Below are 23,477 nucleotides of genomic sequence, written 5' to 3' on the forward strand. Positions count from 1 at the left end.
AAAATCTAAATTTGGAGACGTGGTATAGTGTGAATTATAAATATTTTCCCTCCATTTTTAAACTTGCACTAGTGGAAATGTTTGTGTACAGTTATTAGAGGGAGAAAATGTGCTCTAAGGAGCTGTTTGGAAGTCAACGTAAATTGTGTGTACTCTACATGCACAAATGCCATATACTTTGTTCAAATGATACAATACTACGCTTTTAATTTGAAAACAAAGCTTGCATACTTCCTGGATTTTTCGTCGTGACGGCTGGTGACTCCACAGAGCCGAGAGGCGGAAGATGTCCATGCGGAAGAGCAGTTGGACGCCCTGGGTTGGACGTACAGCTAATCTGCAGTGCAGTCTGGGAACTGTCAGTCGTTTAGCTTTGTATCTGTGGCTCTGGGAGCTCACCGATGCGCTCGCCGCTGTTATATTCACACAGCAACCCTAAGAGAAAAAAAAAGAATATGTAGAATATAATTACCTATTGTCTGCTTCCAAAGCCATCTTGTCAACGGGTCTGATTTGTTGTTCGCATGAACGGCTGATACAGTAGCCGGGCCCATCATTTAAAACAACCTGCTACCAACATTAGCTAGCTTTCGACTCATTATTGATGCTGTCAGCTGGGTTTTCCTCGTTTAACGGGATACACGAATGAATGACAGTCGTTTGTCAGTGCCCTACAAAGGTAAGCTTCTTATGTGTTCTTCAATTTCAACGTTATAAAGTGTCACACGACCTGCGCTGGCTGAAATAACCTCACCTGGCTAATGACGTTGTGGCTGCAAGCAGGAATGTTACTGTAACAGGCAGTAACGGTACTGGGGTTAGTTATAATGTTTCGGGAATATTCCGTGTGTAAAAGGGTAGTTATTCAGGTAGCATTACGTTGTCATACTTTGGTAGCAGCAACCATCGCACAGGAGAGAGGTACTGCTCCACTGTGGGGGTGTTGTTGTTGTTTTCATTGCTGAAAGCTGTACTGAAGTCTGAGAGCACAGCTGCCAGGTTTCAGAGCTAGCTCCTTATCGTAACTTTACATTTCCCTGAAATTTAAACTACACAGCCACCTCAGCCCAAGTGAAAGTTTGCTTCTCCTAGGTGGAGAAAAACGGCTATACTTGGTTCGGTTTTTTACGGAGGGCATTTTGACGTGACGTCAGAAGAAACACAGGTGTGATTAATAACATTAATTAGTAATGACCGCATTGTGGAGGAAGGCTCACCGATACGCCTATATTGCTACTTGTGTCACGATCCCTCCTCTAACAAGACAAGAGGGCCTGGTCTAGAAAAAGTCTGTGGCTTTAAACCCACTATAGATGTAAATAAACAAGTGCAGATAGCCATATAGTACACATGTAATATGTGACTTGTCTAACATCAGTTTCTCCCACTGATTCCACTTGTCACTTTTAGCTGCTACACTACAAATTTCAGAGGAAAAAACACAGGATGTCACTCAGAAGATGAGTATTATTGCGCAGGTATTGGCATATTGCAGTGTTATTAGTGTATACAGCTTTGTCAGCATATGTATAAATGTGTATACTGACGACATTGTTGTTTTACATTTTTTCCAAACTATTCAGATTAGTTATATGATGAATGTGTGCGTCAGATGCATTCATATCCAAATTTAAGTAGAGTGTGATCAGCAGCTTTGGTGTATTCTAAGAAAGAGGGGATGCGCTTATTAATGTTGCGATGCATTTTGAATGTTATTAGGGTTTTTAGGAATTTTTATGTATAAAATGCCATATAAAGAGAAGGGAATTTTCCCCAGTCTAACAGTATTTATGGATTTAATGGTGGTTTGTCAGCCTGTATAGTGCTTTGTAACACAGGGAGCAGACCTGACAGCTGCTTGTGTGTAAACAAAAGGCCATTTCACGGTTAGGCCGTTACTCATAAATTTCTAGTCAGACTCATCCCTCTCCTGTTAACCAGCCTCAGGAATCTGCTTATTGGAACCCCATTCCTTTTAGACAATAGGATTTCTTGAACTATTGCCTTGTAGGACTCACAGCAGCAGCGTCATCTCCTTCTCTAAACTCTGCAGATGTTTGTGGGAAGGTCACCGTGTCTGCTGCCGTGTTTCATTCCTAAGAGTAAATACGATAATGGCTACTCATGTCAGACTGATTCGATAAAATGGCTCCAGCTCCACTCTGGAGCTATCTGAACATTTAATTGATACTGCAGGCTCAGGCTTCTTGTTTCATGATAAGGCACGCAGAGGATAACACTTTGGCTTAATATCACCATTCGTGTTGTCTTTCTTTTATTGCAGGTGTGATGTACATATGTGTGGCTGGTGTTTTACATTAGCATAACATTACCATCCAGGAGAATGAATGCAGAGGAACTGGAGCTGCTCGGTGACTCCAAGTACAGGAATTATGGCGCAGCAGTGGACAAGGCCCTCAAGAACTTTGAGTACTCCAGTGAGTGGGCAGACCTCATCTCTGCACTGGGCAAACTCAATAAGGTAAGAGTTCTATAGGCTCAGCTTCTTCTAAAGATTGCTTTGTTGCCTAACTGCATCTGTATAAGTAACAGTAATGCAGACAGGTCTGTACAATGGCCTTAGTTTCACTTGTTTTGGTTCTATGATTTGTACGGAAAAGCCTTCCAGCTGTCAGTTTTCAAATCCTGTCTCAGGTTCTGCAGAATAATGCAAAATACCAAGTGGTTCCTAAGAAGCTGACAATAGGCAAACGGTTGGCCCAATGCCTCCACCCTGCCCTACCTAGCGGGGTCCACCGCAAGGCCTTGGAGACCTATGAAGTCATCTTCAAGATCATAGGACCTAAGAGGCTGGCCAAAGACCTTTTTCTTTATAGGTAATACTGCACTGTCAGATCTCAAAAAGCAAGATAGTCACAAGGTTTTTAGGTGGGTAGCAATAAACATCTGCCGTTTCCCTCCACAGTGCTGGGCTTTTCCCTTTACTTTCCAATGCTGCTATGTCAGTGAAGCCTGTTCTACTGGGGCTGTATGAGACCTACTACCTGCCCCTGGGAAAGACCCTGAAGCCAGGCCTGCAGGGACTATTGACTGGGGTCCTACCTGGTCTGGAGGAGGGCTCTGAGTACTATGACAGGTGAGAATAGGAACACAAAAAGTAACACTTGGAATGATGGTGACGTGCACAGTAGCCCTTAACTAAACCATGAAATAACTGCCAGAAATCTTAAATTTTTTGATAATGGAGTGTTTGTTGAACCTTTTAGACAAACTATATGAAAATATGTTAAATTTCAATCTGCATATACAGTGGGGCAAAAAAGTATTTAGTCAGCCACCAATTGTGCAAGTTCCCCCACTTAAAATGATGACAGAGGTCAGTAATTTGCACCAGAGGTACACTTCAACTGTGAGAGACAGAATGTGAAAAAAAAATCCATGAATCCACATGGTAGGATTTGTAAAGAATTTATTCGTAAATTAGGGTGGAAAATAAGTATTTGGTCACCTCAAACAAGGAAAATCTCTGGCTCTCACAGACCTGTAACGTCTTCTGTAAGAAGCTTTTCTGTCCCCCACTCGTTACCTGTATGAATGGGACCTGTTTGAACTCATCATCTGTATAAAAGACACCTGTCCACAGCCTCAAACAGTCAGACTCCAAACTCCGCCATGGCCAAGACCAAAGAGCTTTCGAAGGACACCAGGAAAAGTATTGTAGACCTGCACCAGACTGGGAAGAGTGAATCTACAATAGGCAAGCAGCTTGGTGTGAAAAAATCAACTGTGGGAGCAATCATCAGAAAATGGAAGACATACAAGACCACTGATAATCTCCTTCGATCGGGGGCTCCACGCAAGATCTCATCTCATGGGGTCAAAATGATCATGAGAACGGTGAGCAAAGATCCCAGAACCACACGGGGGGACCTGGTGAATGACCTGCAGAGAGCTGGGACCAAAGTAACAAAGGTCACCATCAGTAACACACTACAACGGCAGGGAATCAAATCCCGCAGTGCCAGACGTGTTCCGCTGCTGAAGCCAGTGCATGTCCAGGCCCATCTGAAGTTTGCCAGAGAGCACATGGATGATACAGCAGAGGATTGGGAGAATGTCATGTGGTCAGATGAAACCAAAGTAGAACTTTTTGGTATAAACTCAACTCGTCGTGTTTGGAGGAAGAAGAATACTGAGTTGCATCCCAAGAACACCATACCTACTGTGAAGCATGGGGGTGGAAACATCATGCTATGGGGCTGTTTTTCTGCCAAGGGGACAGGACGACTGATCCGTGTTAAGGACAGAATGAATGGGGCCATGTATCGTGAGATTTTGAGCCAAAACCTCCTTCCATCAGTGAGAACTTTGAAGATGAAACGAGGCTGGGTCTTCCAACATGACAATGATCCAAAACACACCGCCCGGGCAACAAAGGAGTGGCTCCGTAAGAAGCATTTGAAAGTCCTGGAGTGGCCTAGCCAGTCTCCAGACCTCAACCCCATAGAAAATCTGTGGCGGGAGTTGAAAGTCCGTGTTGCTCGGTGACAGCCCCAAAACATCACTGCTCTTGAGAAGATCTGCATGGAGGAATGGGCCAAAATACCAGCTACTGTGTGTGCAAACCTGGTAAAGACCTATAGTAAACGTTTGACCTCTGTTATTGCCAACAAAGGTTATGTTACAAAGTATTGAGTTGTATTTTTGTTATTGACCAAATACTTATTTTCCACCCTGATTTACGAATAAATTCTTTACAAATCCTACCATGTGGATTCATGGATTTTTTTTTCACATTCTGTCTCTCACAGTTGAAGTGTACCTCTGGTGCAAATTACTGACCTCTGTCATCATTTTAAGTGGGGGAACTTGCACAATCGGTGGCTGACTAAATACTTTTTTGCCCCACTGTATATGAGTTTTAATTTGTGTAACATTTGCTACACAAGGCATATTTTTGCAATTTAGTCATTAAAATGTGTCATGCAAATTATGTCATTTTTTTAGGGTACAAAAAAGTCACGCTGATGCTATAGAAGTCTCAAAAACTCTCAAAGACACACATATCAAATACGATACAGTGGGCTTTAAAGAGTTAAATTGCTGTGATAGCCCATTACAAGAATGCATTTTATTGCCTAATGTGGAAAGGAAGTGATAATAGATCATATGAATGATAAATGAGGTATGTGAGTCATTGCAACATCACTATTACTAACAGAGGATAGCCTGAGACTTGGTGTGGACTTTAGACCGATGTATTTTCATGTCTCATAATGATCACTGAAACAGTCTTAAGATTGTCCTGAAAACTGAAAGTAGGCATCTATTCTTTTCATTTGTTCAATCAAATCAAAAGACTATCTTAGCATTTATTGGCAAATGATAGGCCAGGTAGTCAGAAATGTATTCATCCTGTGCAAAGTAAACCCTAGGGGGCGCTCCAGTTCCAGTTAAACTATGATGGTACTACTGGCCTACAGTATATATAGTAGACTTTCAGCATGCTCTAGTAGGAAACGCATAGGTGTTTCTAATGCAAACGGTGGTGCCATTTTGTTACAGTGTCTCAGTTAGTAATACCGTATGGAATTAATATTTGTGAATATAAATGTGCCTATTTATGGCATATCTGAATGTTGGCTGTCTTTTCAGCCTGTAATTGTATAGTAATTGTATATACATTATCATTGTGATTCCTTTCTGAACAGATTTTGCTTCTGTCAAATTACTTTTAAAAGGAGGTTGTTTTATGTGTTTATTTTTGTTGTTGTTTCAGTATTTTCTTTCTCATTCAAAGGACTTTCATGTTGCATTATAACCTAAGAACTAACTTATGTCTTATAAACCTTGTGTGCAAGGTTATTATAGTTAAATTATATTTTACCTAAAATTAAACAAAAAAATAATTTTTTTAAATGTTTTGGTTACCTGAAATAAAATAAAAAAAGCTTTCAAAATAAACAAAATTTACTGTAGTCATAACTTTAACATATCTTCATTCTTTGTTATTATGGTTAAATCTGTGAAAACAGATTTCACAGATTTATCAGTAGGCTATGGTGGATATATTTATGCATATAGTTTAAAAAAAAAGTTTTGTAAAGCAAAAAATAAGATATGCATCTTAATGTGGCTCTTACAATTCATATTTGTCTACATGATTATAAATTATTTCCACAGTGTTGTGTTGGCACTTTAATATTTATTCAGAACTTCATGTATCTTGCCCCTGATACATACCAGCTATTTTAGAATAATTAAAAAGACTAAAATCTAACAATGAGGCTGTTTTCAGCTACTCTAAAGAAATATTTTTTTCAGAGTACTTAACAATGTAATAACAATGAAAGCTAAACTGAACGATGCAAGCCGTAACATTTGAAACTAACTGAAACAAAACTGAAGTGAAACACAAACATACTGCCTTCTTGTTAGTTCAGTAGACGTTACACCACTATTGGGCCGTGTTATCTGCTGTGTCTCAGTGAATGCTCTCTTCAGAGAAGACTCGGTAATGACTAATAAATTATGATGGTTTGTTATTTAACTTGGATTGTTTCTCAGTTAAATCTTGTTGGAAAAATAGCAATAACATTATCAATACTACTATGTATATAGTTGCATTAGTAATACATATATCTTATTTCTTGATTGGCAATATGATAATTAAGGTGTAGTGTGAGAATGTGAACACTTGCTTTCTGGAGTTCTCAGATTCCTGGTTGTGGTGGATCTCATATAAACCCCCTTTACTTTGGGATTTTTAGATGCTCATGTAGACAAAGACTTTTACTTCTTAGTACCAGCTGTGCATTGTGGACTGTATCATTTCTAGCGCCAGGCCAGTTAGAGGTAAAGGTTGGTATGTGCTTACTAAGGCTGGTCCCTGTGACCCATCTGTGCTTCCTGTAGAACCAACACCCTGTTGGAAAAGGTGGCTGCAGCCGTGGAACAGTCGGCTTTCTACAGTGCCTTGTGGGGCAGCATCCTGACCAGCCCCTCTGTGCGTCTCCCCGGGGTATCCTTTGTACTTCTGCACCTCAACCGTAAGCTCTCCATGGAGGACCAGCTTTATGTCATGGGTAGTGACATTGAGCTCATGGTACGTGGCAGATAATTCCTCATGACAGCATTGCATGTCCTTCAATTAAAAATATAGGTCTTGACCCTTTCAGTGAGAGCACTAGTTAAAAAAATGCACTACAGCTTAGAGTGGATTGGGCTGGCTGGATAATATTCTGTTTCTGTTCTTGCCAGGTGGAAGCAGTCAGTACGTCAGTCCAGGACTCCAGTGTTTTAGTACAGAGGAGCACTCTGGACCTGATCCTCTTCTGCTTCCCCTTTCATATGAGCCAGGTAGGGGGAAGTAGCGTGGTCTGTGCAGTATGATAACAGTGTTTCCCTGAGTCTGCTTTAGACTGAAGTATCTATGGACTTCTCATAATAAGATATCCGTTGTAACATTAGTATTATTGTTCTTGTTTTTTGTTGTTTCAAATCTAAAGGTGTTTCTTTGGGTCTTTCTGTGCATCTGCACATGCATGCGTGTGTGTGTATCTGATCACAAGGAGGCTGTTTAGGCAGCTAGCTTGGTGACTGTTGCTGGCTGCTTGTTAAATTCTTCACCTCAAAAACATTTCTGGATCTGGCAGGGCTAGGATGGCCTTGATTGTCTTTGTGTTTGTGTGTAAAACCATATAATCTGTGCAAAAAGGACAAATACACAATGACAAATATTGTGGTCTGTTGTGTGTTGTGTTCAGGCAACTCGCCCTGACATGATCCGGATCCTGTCAGCAGCTTTGCATGTGGTTTTGAGAAGAGACATGTCCCTCAACCGCAGACTCTACGCCTGGCTCCTGGGTGCGAAATCCATGCTCAGACACAGTACTGACACTCGGATGCATCACTGTTTGTACTCATCATGTCAGTTGTGGAATATTGTAGAAATAAGGGGATATTTTCCAGATTTTCCTGTATTTGTCAAAGTGCGTAGTTCTTAAGAATTGGTTACTTTTACTATTTACTCTTAGCCTTAAATCCACTTTCATGTAAATACAAGAGGACTAACAGACAAGTTTCACAGACCGTGGCAGGAATCCTGAGACACAAAGCTTTAAACACACTCTCCTTCTGTGTGCACACTATGTTTCTGCTGTTTTTAACAAAATACATTAAGCTTGTATCTGCTTTGGCTGTTGTCTTACTTTATTTTTTCTTGTTTGCAACTTACTGCGGGCAAACACACTGGTAAGTATCAGCATGATTAAAAGGCGACACTGTTTTGGTTTTATTATTCAGTCATTTTGGAGATTGACCCAGTCTAATCTAGTCACACTTAGTAAATCTTGATCTGCATTTGAGGCTGAAATATTACTAATGCTTGAGCAGCCACTAACTGTAAAAGAAGCTATAAAACACACAGGTTTATCTCAGCGAGAGACTCAACCTCTATTTGTTCCTCTTTTAACAAAGGGTTTACACCTTTTCCTGTGCTTGAGTGTTATAGAATTTTTTCTGAATGTTAATGTGAATCTAAGTATACGACTTTTTTCTTTAAAGGCTTTGACAACAATGGGGTGATAATAGGCCCCCGTAGCACTCGACAGAGCAACCCGGAGGAGCACGCTAGCCACTACTTCAACACCTTCTCTAAGGACATGCTGGTCCAGGTGAGCTTTCAGGCTGACTGCATAATCAGGTCACCAATGGAAAAATTGTTTTTTGTGTAAAACTGATTTTCGAAATATTCCCCAAACAATGTCTCTTGAGACTAGACATGTCTGCAGTATGGTGGGGGGGAAAATCTTTTGTTGTTGTTTTTTGTGTGCTACACAGTTTTTTCAACCCCCTTTATCCTTATCCCACACCTCTCCCTAGCTGTGCAGATACTGTATGTCCTGCTACTATTCCCAGCAGCCAGCACTTTGAAGACAGCTCAGTTCTTGTGTAATCTGCCCTGCCATGCTAAAAACAACTCAGTGATGTGCTCACAGTGGGCACAGAGAGCAGCCAGCAGCAGTTTTATTTTTACATTTTATTTAATTTTTTTAATTTATTTTTTTGTCTCTTTTTATATATATATATATATATATATATATATATATATATATATATATATATATATATATATATATATATATATATATATATATATATTTCCTCCTTCGCCATCTGCTCAGATAGTTAATCAGAGCTCCCTCCGTAGGGATACGGTCAGTACTACAGGGACCGTCTGTTCCACGGCTTTGCCAGTGATTTGGCAGACGAAGCGTGAAACACACACGTCACATACAGAAAGAGAAAAAAATGAGAGGGCGACACTGTGAAGACAAAATTGGTTCTGACAAACATAATGGAAAAAAAACAAATATGAAAATCAAATGAATATAAATTATATTTTATGATTCTTGCAGTAATAAAGTGTGTGTGTGTGTGTGTGTGTGTGTGTGTGTGGATGCGTGGGGTTATTTTTTCAGGCAATGGTGGGGATTTTGCAGGGTAAGGCTCGAGGCGGAGAGGAGGAGAGCATCCTCATGCATGACCTCAAGCCATTTCGCATCCTGATCAGTCTACTGGACAAACCAGAGCTTGGTAACCAGTTTATTAGTGTTGAGATAATAGAAGTCTAATTAGTGTCCTATATGCACTATGTGTTATATAAATAGTCTGATTTTTGAATGTGTCCACACACTCTGCTTGTGTGTCATCCAAGGGCCTGCTATCCTGGAAGACGTTCTGATCGAGGTGTTTCGAACTTTGCACACACAGTGCAGAACAGAGCTGGACCTCCAAAACCAGAGTCCATTCAGCAAAGATCACACACACCTCAGCAGGTCTGTCTGATCCACTACTCGACCTTCTTTACTGTTGAGACATGAGGGATGATAAATAAAGCCTCATTTATTTGTCAGCTCATTTAACAGTGACGGTGGACTCTGGTATAGTGAAATATGGACTTACAATATAAAGCTTACGCAGCAAAAGTAGTACATTAAATACATAAATCACTTTAAACCATCCAGTCAGATACATTAGGTCAGACTGTTAATGGCAAGACAGTGACAGGAGCACATTAGTTAACTTTGGCTGAAAGGACTTTTGTCAGTGAGATCCCGCCTGTGAGTATACGTTTTTTTTTTTTTTTCCAAGCTGGACAATGAATGACAAATAGAATTTACTACAGAGCGTACTGGACCTTTTATTGAATATTCTTATTTGCGGAGTTAATACATTTACTCTAACACTGGCATGCTGTATTGTGCTGGAGCTGCATGATGATAATTTTGACTTCTTTCTCAGTAAACTGCGGGAGAACAAGAAGACGGCAGAACTGATTAAAACAGCCAATTTGCTGTTTAATTCGTTTGAGCCGTACTACATGTGGGACTACATTGCTCACTGGTTTGAGGAGTGCTGCAGGTTTGTATATTAAGATAAATGTTGACATACAAAATACAATTAAGGCAATTGAGGCACATCTTGCTGATATCAAAAAGTGTAAATCTGTTAAAAACTAAATTTGCTCTCTTGCTTTTGATGCTTCATTCTTGTTTGGTTTTCATTGTGGTGGTAAAGCTCTCTTCAGTCAGTAGTGGGAGCTAATTCAGTTCATAACAGCTGTTGTTTCAAGGTGCTTAATACTGGAGGATGTGCAATATTAGATTTAAAAAAACATTTATTTTTTTTGGGGGGGGGAGTAAGCGCCCATAGCAGCATAACTAAGAGACGGTTCAGGGTCACCTACTCTCCAGTCCTAACTATATGCTTTATCAAAAAGCATTATCTTTAAATTAGAGAGGGTTTCTGTCTCCTAAATTCAAACTACAAGCTGGTTCAAAAGGAGAAAAGCCTAAAAAGAGCTCTTTAAGATACGATGAGATAAATCTGGTCATTCAGGACCAGTTAGGAAGTTCAATTTAAATTCAATTCTGGATTTCACAGGGAGCCAACAAAAAAAAGACTCTATCTCTCTTTCTCGTCCTCAATAGTACTCTCACTGTGACATTTTGGATCAGCACGAGTCTTTTTCAGGGTGTTTTATTAACTGAAACTAAAGGAACTACAGTCCAGTCTAAAAGTGACAAATGCTTTCTTAGTTTTTCAGCTTCACTCAGAGACAGGATGTTTCTCATTTTAGCAAAAAAATGTTCCTAACATTTAAGTAGATATGTTTCCCTGTTGCAGGCGGACAGTGAACAGCAGTGCAACTGCAACACGGCATGTTGCGAGTGCAGATCCTCCTGAGCTCTTATTGGTTGAGTTCTGTCAGCTAGTAGATTTTCTGCTGGATATTGTTTCCCTGGTGAGTCTTTCTTTCTTTCTTTCTTTCTTTCTTTCTTTCTTTCTTTCTTTCTTTCTTTCTTTCTTTCTTTCTTTCTTTCTTTCTTTCTTTCTTTCTTTCTTTCTTTCTTTCTTTCTTTCTTTCTTTCTTTCTTTCTTCACTCATTTCTAAGCATTTTCATGCTTTCTTATCAATTGTATTATTTTCTGTGTGCTACTTTGTCATTTACAGATTTATTTATTTAACACTACAAAACTTCAGTGATCTGAGGTTTTGTAGTCCGTACCAATATCATTGAAATTAAATGAGTGTTGACACCACATACAATTTCAAGGTTTTAATTTAAACAAATTTGTTAGTGACTTTGCTCTCTTAACGTTAGGAGCAGCACCCAGCTCATATTTGGAGCCGACTCTGATAGATGGCAGAAACATTGCAGTTTGAAGTGTGTCTTCCTTTTGTATAGAGTGTGTTCCTATTATTGCAGGTAGCAGCAGACCTGTAGCTGTACATGCATTTCTACATGTTATTTTCATTGTCCAGTATCTCCATTGTCTGCTTCATACTACAGCAGTGTTAGGTTCCTTTGACGCCCTGTGCTCTTTCTTTTATTACCGTACCTTCATGTTTTAGTTTCTGTCTTTAATAGGTTTTTTCTTTGGTGTTGCATCTCTAGCACAACCTGTCGTCTCTCTCCTACAGTACTTTGTCACCCTGCTGGGCTTTGAGTCTCAGTCTCTCTCTCTTGGCTCACATACTTTCTTTTTATCCAGTATGTCCCCTACAAGTACTTTCGCCATTAACAATTCTGCACTCATGTTGTCAGATTTGTCCTTCAGATCTGTTTCTGTAACATCCAGTCTGTGGGATGTTACGGCCACCACTCGGGTGTGTGCCTTCCTCCTGTCTGTTCTGTGTGTTTGTGTGCCATCACTGCACAGGTTCAAAAAGCCTGTGTGTTTCATTTTCCTGCCAAAACTATTGTTTGCATCTTTGTAAAATTATGCTTGTCTAGACTGAATTTCCAATCTGAATGGTTTGGAAATCCCACACTCTTTTATTACCCTGTTTAAAAGCTTGTGCGTGTGTGTACGCACATGTGTGCGTGTGTGTACGCACGTGTGTGTGTGTGTGTGTGTGTGTGTGTGTGTGTGTGCGCGTGAATACAGGTGTATTTGTATAAAGAGAGAATGTGAGAGTGCTGTGTTGCCTGTTCTCTGCTCGCTCCTGTCTGTTCAAACTATCTGCTCTTTCTCCTTGAAGCCTACTAGAAGCATGAGGGTAATCTGCCAGGTAAAGTACTGCTCTTTCCTGCTTTTTCACCTCATCCTGCTTCACTGAGGCTACGATAACATTTCTGCAACGTCCTGCCAACATCCCTCAGGCCGTCTTTGTTGCCTCCCTGCTTTGACTGATCATTTCAAATTGACTGACTTGTTGTCACTTAATGTCATTTTAATCCCAAATGAAATAAACATGATCCCAATGGATTATGACATACCATCACATGTGTTGCAAGCTTAACATGGCTGTTTGGTGTGGATCTTGTGAAAATGAAATCACTGCCCAGTGTGTATGTGCTTTTTTTTTTTTTCTTAAGCATGCAAGCAGTTATATGCTACTGCAGTGCTGACATATTTATTAAGAAATATGACCCTTTTATTTTACTCTTTGAGTTAATGCTTGTGCTATAATATGTTTTGTTAGCCTTTTTTGTTTTATAAAATCTCTGTGTTGCATAGATTTAATACATTTAATGACAAAACTACAATTTTCTTCCATTTGAACTATTGAACTAAAGGTAAAGAAAAGAAAGTTAATAATAAGCAGCTCTTAAAACTGGGTAAATGTAATCTTAGATGAGTAAAATCTAACCCAAAATGCAGAAGCAAACAAAGTACCCATTTACTGTTTTTGCCATCAAAAGAACTATGATGGCGAAAACAGGGGTCTAGGGCTGGATGTCCCAGAAAATTGACAACAATGTCAGACCGTGCAGTGCTCAGAGAAACTGCAAAAAATTGCAAAAAACCCCCAAAACCACGCAGCACATATAATAAAAAACAAATACAGTGGTCCCTCACTATAACACGGTTCACCTTTAAAATAAAAAATAAAGTTGGCTGATTTGCGGATTTCACCTATCGCGGGTCATTTTTAGAACGTAACTCCCGCGATAAACGAGGGACCACTGTACAGCAAATCAGCAAAAACACCTCAAACCAACTTTCAACCACGATGGTGGAGGGGTGATGATTTGATTTTGCAGCTACAGGACCTGGACACCTTACAGTCATTGAGTCCACCATGAATTCCTCTGTATAACAAAGTATTCTTGAGTCAAACGTGAGTAACCAGCAATTTTTTCTGGCACAACTGCACCTACTTCCAAGGTGCATGGAGAATACAAATATCTGATGACGTGAAGACTCCAACGAAACTTAAATTATTAGTGAACAACTTTATTGGTTGACAAATGTGTTTCTGCTTTCGACCTTCATCAGGGTCATTACAAAATATCAAACAATTTGTGTTTAAATAAAAAAACAGGAAACAGAAGAAATCCAAGTGGACCAATCACACATTCACAAATAAACAAGCTGACCAATTAGCATTTAACAGGTTAAGCCAAGGCCAAACAGGCTCTGGACTAAACCACTACAGATTAAAAAAGGGGGTGGTGGGGATTTACCACGTCCTAAAGTAGTTCATATTCCAAATTACACAGAAAAATGCAAACGAGTTAAAATAAAAATAAAGTACACTCTGGAAAGTCAAATGTGAGGCCATCTGTCCGACAGCTAAAGCCTGACTGAAACTGGGGCATGTAATAGAATAATGATCCCCCCCAAAAATACAACAGACTGGCTGAAAAAGAAAAGAATCAAGGTGTTGCAATGGCCCGATCACAGTCTGATCTCAACCTGATTGAAATGCTTTTGCGTGACTTTAAGAGAGCTGTACATAAATAGATGCCTCCAAACCTTAACAACCTAGGGCAACATTATGAATAAGAGTGGGCCAAATTCCTCCACATTTTGATAGACAGATGAGACAAAAAAATATTTCTTCATGTTTTTTCTTCTAAAGGGGACTAGCTTACAAGCTGTTAAAAATTAGAATATACTTTGGCTTTCACACTGCTTCTGTATTTTGGCTTATTTGCTTGTAAAATAAATAAATGACATCATGTGTTGTTCATATCCGGTTGTGTTTACCCAATTCTGTCCTGTTCTGATGTGTAAAAAAAATTTAGAATTGATAGTTTTATTTTCTTATTTAGACTTTATATAAGATGCACACACATAAACAGATAAACAGTATCAAATAGCATTTTCCACTTCTTTCTTCTTTAGAATTAGCACATGGTCATTCACTGAAACGATACAACACTAAATTTATTGATTCAAGGTGTGATCATAAACAAATAGGAACATTCAAATTTTCTGGTCTAAAATGTTTTTTTTCCCTGCTCTTCCAGACTGTTTTTAGTGCTGCTGCTATTTTTAGGTCCCTCAGAGGAAGACCTGTTCTCTCCCTTTGCACTTGTGCCTCTGTGATGTACTGGATCTCCTCCAGTGTGTCAAAACAGTGATTTCTTGCCATAATGTGGCATGTAGTGCCAGTTGTGAGCGAAGATTGTGTTGCAGTGGTAAACAAACATTACGATGTGGTGGGTGGTTCCACTGAATGTCCCTTTTCAGATGTCTCAGGTCGGTAGTCAAACTCTAAATTAACAACAATCATAACAATCCTGCTCCTGGTTCCTGAATACTGCTCAGCTTAGCTCGATGTTTGACGTACACGGTGGTCATTATGGGATTTCCATACAGCCAATAAAAATAGCAGCAGCAGTGGAAGTGGTGCACAAGAAGATGAACGAGCTCAGACAAATTAAATCGGGTACTTTTTTTTGATATTTGTGGGCCTGTAACTTTTTTTGGTCACACCTCATGTAAGTTAAAAAGAAAGCACACAAAAATTCCACTGACTTGCCCTTTGATACTCAGTCGTATATATGAATTTGTATTTAACAATATTTAATCAAGCAAACTGTCTTCTTTTAACAATTTTGTAGAGTTAAAGCCCAGCATCAGCATAGCTAACAGGCGTAATAACTTCATATCACGTTCCCCTCTAAGCCCTTCAAATGCACAGTAATTATATTCAGTTCCACAACTCAGTTCTGTTTTGGTCCCTTGCACCTTTTTAGGAGACGTACATAGAAATCCAGACAGAGCATCTCCCTCAACTGCTGTTGCGGATGGTAGCAGCCCTGACCTGTCACCTGCAGGCCCTGGGCCTCGGCGAGCTCACCCACTGCCTCCGTCTGTGCTCCAAGATTCTCAGCAAGGTGCAACCTCCACTGGTCTCCCCTCTGGCCCTGCCATCTGGCCCTCAAGCTCAGGGCCTCTCCAGCTCTATCGGCAAGCCATCAAACTCAGCAAGGGACAAAAACAGAGACACGGAGGACAAACAGGTGATTACAATGTCTCAAAATGTTTCAGGGGTGTAAAAGGGAGTTGGAGTTCCTGATAAAGGGAAAAAGATAATAATTGGAAAGTGTCGGGGTTAATGACAGTAAAGAGATTGAAAGTTAAAAATAAAGTACTAAAAGAGAAGTCAGTGTTCTGCCAAGCTCTGTTGATCATTTAGTTTAGTCTCTGATCCTTTAAAAAAAACAGACCCTGTTGCTGCCAAACACAAGGATCAAACCTTAATTTGACTGGCTTTCCCTACAAGTTATTGGCCAAAAACTCATCAGCTTAGGCTCTGATGGTGTGTCCTGGTCCATGAACAGGGCCTCTTGGTGCCTCCTGCCAGCCCTCTGGCCTGTGCTGTCTTTGGCTGGGTGGCCCTGCCATTCCACGCTCCCTCGACACAAGTCATTTGAAGATTATTCAGAACAAATGCTGCTTTCGGCTGTTGAGGTCCTTCTGGTCCCTGTCCAACAACCTGGTTGTTTTAAGTGTTTGTAAGCCTAGTGAGCCATGATTTAAAGTTCAGTCAGTCCAGTGCTCAGAGCTGGAGAGGGCCATGACTGTTGAGAGAGCGAGAGAGAAAGAGAGAGAGAGAGACCCATGAGGGGCTTGAAAGAGGACAAGTAGAAAGGCAGAAGATGGTTCCCCAACAGCTGAGCCCAGCTCGCTTTTTCCTCTGAGGAAGTAGAGGAATAAACTAGCTCGCGATGCCTCTGGGGTTTGCCATATCCATCAGAGTGGAAACATTCTGCATACATCCATTGAATACTGTTAACACCCCACCCCTACACCCACTCTGAGGGGCATATAGAGAACGTTCTAGCAAACATGCCATCTGAGTCCAAGCTCCATAATGTACACGCTACCTCACTCAAAATATATCCCAGGAAGCCTCGAGGCCCCCAAAGGTTGGCCGGAATAAAGAAATGTAAGAACTTCAGTCTGTCAGTCTCGCTGCAGCAGGATGCTCCCTCAGATCAGGCCCAGCAGCTGTGTACGCAGCCTTACTATATAAAGACCAGTGTAGTCATAAACTTTATGTGTCTGCTGCAAGGCTAACACTATTTTAACTAATAGCTAAGCACATAGTGATTATTTACTGAACAGAGTGCATATTTCTTATGGACAAAGGCTGTAAATTTCTGCTCAAGTCACTATATGAACGATACACTGCACTTCCTGGAAGTGTCTTCAGATTATATTATAGGTGGAGATTGAGTTACTTGAGCAGTGTTATATCAGTAATAAACCAAGTTATATCAGTAAGTTGCAAATGAGAAACAAATTCTGTAACTTGCAGCAAAAACTGCAACTTCAACAAATTTTGCCATATGGTGTCTTACCATTTCCTGCAATGCCTTATGGAGTAAAAAATGCTATTAGATAAATTTGTGATGTCCTATTTTAGATGTAATTTCTAATTATACTTCAAAGGGTCTGCTGTGACAGTGTCCATGATGATTCTTCAAAACATCTCTACACCCTTCATTCAGCTTAATACCTTTGTTTTGGTTTTGTATAGAAAAAAAAATCATTACTAAGAAATCTGAGAGTTTTTCAGAAAATAATCCACTTACAGATGGATAATGCCTGCATTTTTGCCGATCTTTCTTCCTTTGTCTTTTTTTTTTTTGATAGACTCTCCCTTCCACTCTGGAGGGCCCTGGCACTGAGGATGTCTTCGAGGATGTGGAAAACACTCCCAGCTGTCGCTCTGAGAGTGGCTTCACAGAGTTTGTCCAATACCAAGGAGACGTTCCTGAAGAGGCAGAGCACACCCCTCATCCGCACTCCACAGTCAGAACAGGCCGTCGCTCCTCAGGCCCGTGTCATTCTAAACCTCTGGACAAACCAGTCATGCAATGCTGTCTGGAGCACTTCCAGCAGTTTCTCTCCCGCCTCATTACCTTATACATTATCCCAGGGCAGGTGAACAAAGTCGAGGGTCACAGAGGCGAAGTGACACAATCAGGGCTCCTGGTTTCAGAGAGCTCCCAGAATGGTGATCATGCAGAGGTTTGCTCGGGCTCTGGGAGGGTCCAGAAAGAGTGCATTGCTGCCTTCACGGCTGCCTGCCAACTCTTCCTTGAATGCTCCAGTTTCCCCGTCTACATCGCAGAGGGGAATCTCAAGTCTTCACCCAGACAGGAAGAACTGCTTGGTAGGTGCAGTCTATGTTAATAAATGCACGAATGGGTGCATACAGTTGTACATCATTGTAAATAAGAACAAGGAAAGTTTGTTGACACGAATTCATGTTAAGTCTTTAACATGTTTTCTGTCCCTCCTGCATCCATGCAGAGAGTGAGCAGGTCCGGCTCCCGCTGTGGCTCCAGACGCTGATGGATGCCTGTTGCCTGGCCAGTGACTTCAGCCTGCAATGTGTAGCCATATCCCTCCTCATGGACCTAGTTGGGCTTACCCAGTCTGTTGCCATGGTTACTGCTGAAAGTGTGGCATCTGGCGCCAGCTCCGAGTCCACCCAGCCCATGAGTCCAAGCCAGGGTCGAGTGGCTGTAGTCATCAGGCCGCCGCTCACTCAGGGAATCCTAAAGCACATTGCTGACAAGACAGACTTCTTCAAGGTAGAGATCTGGTTCCAGATTGCAGTGGAACTATTTGGCTTTTTTTTCTTTATTTTTTTTAACCCCATTTAATGTTTTGCTCAGTCGGTGGCTCTGATTTTGTGGGACCAGCTGAATGAGGGAACCCCTCAGCACCATCAGCGCAGTGTGGAACTTTTCTACCAGCTTCACAACCTCGTTCCTTCCTCCAGCATCTGCGAGGATGTCATCAGCCAGCAACTCATGCACAGGGACAAGGTCAGCATAGTGCTCACATTACCAGGCAAAAATCAGATAAAAGAAATCCATGCTGAAGCATGTTTCTGTTTCAGCAAATTCATCTGGAGGCCCACGTTAAATTCTCTGTGCTGTGGCATTTAACGCGAGATTTGAACATCACCAAGTCTTCTCCGTTTAGTCGCACATTTGACAGGTACATGTGAAACTGCTGATCATATGGAAATTGTGCTGATGAAAGTATCCACCATTAGTAGATTTGATGACCCCTTTTTCTTAAATTCCTTTTCTTACCTTTTTTGTCTTACTGTTGTCTTTATCCCTCAGATCTCTCTTCATAATGCTGGACTGCCTGAGCTACTGGGATCCATGTACCAGTGCAGTTGGTCGGGCTTGGCTGAATCAGGTCCTTCAAAGACATGACATTGCCCGGGTCCTCGAACCACTCCTCCTCCTCTTGCTCCATCCCAAGACCCACCGAGTCTCCATTCAGAGGGTGCAGGCGCAGCGCCACTTAGCCCAAGTATTCCCTGAACCGCCTGAACGGGAGCCATCAGAACCCATTTACAACAGAGACTCTGGCTTCTCAGACAGTGAGCACTAACCTTTAACTGTCTTTTTGAACTTTGGCTTCACTTTGGTTCTTTATGTAAATATTCCTTTTATCTCCTCCTTACTTTTCCTTAGACTTCAGTCAGATCCAGAGTGAGAGGGTTGGACAAGAGGATCTCCGAGGTTTGACAGTGGGTGACATGGAGCCATTCTGCCTGACTGTAAACCCATTGAGTGACAGCCTGTCCATAATGAGTCTGAGCAGTGAGAACTTGCATCTAGCTGGTGAATATCAGCCTGCTCACCAACAGGGGGAGCCTCAGAGTTCAGACTCCACTGGTTCTCATTCTTCTACAGTGGAAAATGGCAGCTTTGAGGAACCAGAGGGAGTCAAATGCATGATAAATGGCTCAGACCCACAACCTGGATCCTCAGATGACCCCTCTGAGGATTCTATAGAGGAAGTTGTGTCTTGTGTTTTAGGTGAACTCATCGACAGAGTTCTACAGCTAGTTGATGACGGCTCTCTTGAAGTATCATATCCACCTGAAAACTGGCCCCAAACTGACACTGACAGCACCTCCTCGGATATATCCATTGGTACCCGCCTGGACTCTGGGCTTCCTCATTGTTCCAACCACCAGACTGTGCCGGAGATGTTGGCTGAAGGCACACTGGAATTTCTCACCATCACACCAGCTGTTGCGTCAGTAGACGGACAGCACAAAGAGGGCATTACCCGCCATAGTTCCTCTCCTTCCATTGTCACTTTGCCAGACAGCTCTAACCCGGCCACCCCAGACCACACCCTTCAGGTGGATGACTCTCAGGCCCGCAAACGTAGCCATAGCAGCATCCAGCTTAGCCTTAAAGGGAAAATTATGGAGAAGCTGGCAGACAAGTCTCCAGGGGCAAAGCCAAAGATCAAGAAGATTAAGAGGAAGGAAGAGGAGAGACAGAGGAAGGCAAATCAAGCAGACAAACTGCGCCCACCCAGTATTTTCTTTGGTGATAGTTTAGATCTAGAAAACTGGTACAGCTGCGGGGAAGGTGAGGTGTCAGAGATAGAGAGCGACACAGGCTCTCCCAGCGGGGGCTCTGGGTTGACTGTTGGGGGTGTCAGCGTTACAGGACGCAGATCATCCTCTGCCCCACCTCGTTTTAACATCCACCCCCTCTACCAGCACGTCCTCCTCTACCTCCAGCTTTATGACTCTTCCCGGGCACTCCACGCCCTGTCAGCCATTGCAGCCATGCTTAGAGCTGCTCCCTCAGGGTTTGTGAGCGCCATCTCCACCACCAGCATCAACAACACCTACACCCCACAGCTGTCTTTGCTTCAAAACCTCCTAGCCCGTCACCGTGTTTCTGTCATGGGCAAAGACTTTTACTGCCCCATTTCCCAGGACTCCCACTCCCATTCATTCCGCAGTGCCATGTACCTGGAGATCATCATCTCACTCTGTCTCTACTTCCTAAGAAGTTATTACTCTGCTCATGTGCCTGCAGGCCCTCAGGACTTGGCAGGGAACCGGGCCATGCAGTTAACCAGTGTGGAGGTTTTAACTCTCCTTTTCAGCGAGCTAGCCAAAGTCACAGGTGGCTCAGCGAAGGGCTTTGCTAGTTTTATAAGCGATGTCCTCTCTAAGTGCAAAGTTCAGAAGGTGGTTCTACACTGCCTTCTCTCTTCCATATTCAGTGCTCAGAAATGGCACGAACAGAGGGTGGCAGGGGTCAACATGGCCACAGTGGAAGAAGGTCTATCTGAGGACAGCGTTATCAACCTGTCAGAAGACCAGATAGACAGCTGTAGTGCAGTCCAGGCCCAGCTGCTCAGACTGCTGCAGAGTCTTGTTGTGCTTGAGCACAGGGTCCTTCTGCCAGCTGATGAAGGAGCAGAACCTGTAGTAGGAGGGGTAGGAGGTGGAGGGACTGGAGGCAGTGTTGGAGCAGGGTTTGAGATATTGGGTGGGGAAGTGGAGCATGTCAACCCTCAGCAGCCAATGACATCACTGCAGTACCTCCATGGACAGCCTATCACAGCACAGGGTATGTTCCTTTGTTCGGTCATCAGGGCCTTGCATCAGCACCACGCGTGCAAGATGCACCCACAGTGGATCGGACTCATCACAGCCACACTACCCTACATGGGGAGAGTCCTAAGGAGGGTTGTGGCCTCGGTCACTCTGCAGCTGTGCAGGAACCTGGATAATCTTCTCCAGCAGTACCGCTATGAGACCGGGATCACTGACACCAGGTATTAATGTCTAGATGGATCTTGTTAACTATGTAACAGATCAGCAGTACAGTGCATTAAAATGCCATGGCATGGCTTGGTCACCAGAGGGCAGCCTTGACCATCTTATGTAGTGATTCACTTGCAAGTAATTTTCTCTAAAATGCCTCTATAATTGTGTAAAATGTTGTGCTTTTTTGTTCATTTGAAATATTTCATGTTTAAACTGCTTATTCTCTGTGCTTTTTAGACCACAGTGGATGGCTCTCTGCATTCCTCCTGACCTGATTCTGACTTTGCTAGAGGGCGTGACAGCCATCATCCATTACTGCCTACTGGATCCCACCTCCCAGTACCACCAGGTGAGGGCATCATGCACCACATGATTGCAGCAGACTGCATTCTGATACCTCAGTGAACATTTACACAGACTTTACATAGACTCATTTACACAAAGCAATGCCTCCCCTATATTTTAGAATAGTGGTTTCCTTATTTGATACATTAGTGAGCATAATCATAATGAGGTTTTACACATTTTTTGTTTCATTGTCTAAAGCTTTGCAGTATACCAGCATTCAGTGTCTTGCTGTATGTTCTGCTGTTTAGTTACAAGTGAGTGTTGATCAGAAGCACCTGGCTGAGGCTCGATCAGGCATTTTGTCCATCCTCCACACCATCATGTCTTCTGTCACCCTCCTTTGGAGTGTCCTCCACCAGGCTGATAACTCTGACAAGCCAGCTGCTGCCTCTGCTGCTTCCACATCTAACATCAACCTTGGCTCCACTAAGGTATATAAGTTGAAATGTATTCATGGTTGTCTAGTCAGTCTGGTCTCATAGTTAGACTGCTCAAATTGACTGAATTGGGTGAAAGGAGCCTCTAATATTAAGACTTTTAGAAGATTTCCATTAATAGATTTTATTTCAGATAACTTACCTTCAGAAGTGTTTTTTCTTTCACAGATGATCTGAAATGCCTTTGGCATCAGCACAGACACAGAGACCAAGTATCGACCAGAAACTTGAATAATGGAGTTTTATCTTGGTCTTGTTCTCCTTAGTTATCTGACTACTCAAGAGCTGGCTCTATTGATTCTTGGTTTACCCGTTCAACTCATGTGGGAAAGAAGTAGAGCTGTTACAGTGATCTGATTATTTAGTATCTGGTCTGTCGACAGGTCTGGAGCAAGCACTGTAAGTTAATGTGGTGATCTATCCCAGTGAAGTGATGCTGCTCTTAATAGTTGGTTTAAATCGAAACAATGATTTGTAGGCATGAGCAAAGACGCAGTAAATTCTGCAAGTTGGGCCCAGATAAAGCCAGATAGCCTGTTAACCTTGTGTTGTTACCTAACCTGAAGAGTTGCTGCTTGGCTCTATAACTCATAAAGCAATACTAAAACAGAATCTCATTATTGGTGCTTAAGGATTTTCTTTCTGCAGTTATAATTATTTGCCCCTTGCAGATAACATTTCATGTTTTACTGAGGTGGGATGGAAAATGTAATTTCGCAGAGATATCGTGGTGAATCGTATCCTGCAATTGAAATAACTTGTAACTATTACAGGCCCCGAGTCCCTGATGGAGGAATAATTAGGACTAAATAACTTGGTTACTTTTGTAACCGACTTTACATATCCGAAGTGCAAGGCCCAGTTTAAATGTTCTTTAACAGTTTATTGTGTCACTTATATGCTCACTGTGGAAAGTTGCGTGTTATACATATTTGAATATGACATGTGAGCCAAGAACTTTTAGGGAAGTAAACTGTTTGCAGCTGTATCATGGAGAAATCAGAGCTCTGCAAGATAGACTGAAATTATAGGATGTTGATGGTAGAAGTATGGTTAATGTTTGTGCATTGTTCCTGCAGAACCTCCGTCAGCAGATCCTAGAGCTGCTGGGTCCAATCTCCATGAATCATGGCGCTCATTTCATGGCAGCTATAGCCTACGTTTGGAATGAGAGGAAACAGGTCAAGACTCCAGTCAGAAATAAGGTATACACAATTAAAATGTGGACGATTGTCTCAATGCCCCCATTTGAAGCTATTTAAATAACACAAAATATTTTTCCTATTTGCTGTAGTAAATGGAAAAAGTGTGGTTATTTCTAAAAGCATGCTGAAGTTATATATTTTCACATTTGTTCTCTT

At 41.8% G+C, this 23,477-nt stretch overlaps 1 protein-coding gene across 3 annotated transcripts in view; it reads left to right on the forward strand.

Moving 5' to 3' along the window:
* The first annotated feature begins 406 nt into the window (after positions 1 to 406).
* Positions 407 to 23,477, forward strand: part of dop1a (DOP1 leucine zipper like protein A) — a 30,764-nt gene continuing 7,693 nt past the window's right edge. The window contains exons 1-23 of one of the 3 annotated variants that reach the window (XM_026184221.2): positions 407 to 679; positions 2,285 to 2,482; positions 2,656 to 2,837; positions 2,927 to 3,097; positions 6,877 to 7,066; positions 7,222 to 7,320; positions 7,728 to 7,827; positions 8,527 to 8,636; positions 9,444 to 9,558; positions 9,680 to 9,800; positions 10,267 to 10,386; positions 11,152 to 11,269; positions 12,512 to 12,541; positions 15,462 to 15,728; positions 17,368 to 17,890; positions 18,031 to 18,314; positions 18,399 to 18,551; positions 18,626 to 18,726; positions 18,858 to 19,123; positions 19,218 to 21,339; positions 21,569 to 21,680; positions 21,928 to 22,110; positions 23,196 to 23,321. In XM_026184221.2, coding sequence (XP_026040006.1) covers positions 2,345 to 2,482; positions 2,656 to 2,837; positions 2,927 to 3,097; positions 6,877 to 7,066; positions 7,222 to 7,320; positions 7,728 to 7,827; positions 8,527 to 8,636; positions 9,444 to 9,558; positions 9,680 to 9,800; positions 10,267 to 10,386; positions 11,152 to 11,269; positions 12,512 to 12,541; positions 15,462 to 15,728; positions 17,368 to 17,890; positions 18,031 to 18,314; positions 18,399 to 18,551; positions 18,626 to 18,726; positions 18,858 to 19,123; positions 19,218 to 21,339; positions 21,569 to 21,680; positions 21,928 to 22,110; positions 23,196 to 23,321 — 5,631 coding nt within the window. In that variant the 5' untranslated portion in view covers positions 407 to 679; positions 2,285 to 2,344. The remainder of the gene's footprint in view (positions 680 to 2,284; positions 2,483 to 2,655; positions 2,838 to 2,926; positions 3,098 to 6,876; positions 7,067 to 7,221; positions 7,321 to 7,727; positions 7,828 to 8,526; positions 8,637 to 9,443; positions 9,559 to 9,679; positions 9,801 to 10,266; positions 10,387 to 11,151; positions 11,270 to 12,511; positions 12,542 to 15,461; positions 15,729 to 17,367; positions 17,891 to 18,030; positions 18,315 to 18,398; positions 18,552 to 18,625; positions 18,727 to 18,857; positions 19,124 to 19,217; positions 21,340 to 21,568; positions 21,681 to 21,927; positions 22,111 to 23,195; positions 23,322 to 23,477) is intronic. The other 2 variants (XM_026184222.2, XM_026184223.2) reach the window with 2 other exon arrangements.

This window comes from Astatotilapia calliptera, chromosome 11, assembly GCF_964374335.1.
Source record: "Astatotilapia calliptera chromosome 11, fAstCal68.1, whole genome shotgun sequence".
In the NCBI taxonomy this organism is placed as follows: domain Eukaryota; kingdom Metazoa; phylum Chordata; class Actinopteri; order Cichliformes; family Cichlidae; genus Astatotilapia; species Astatotilapia calliptera.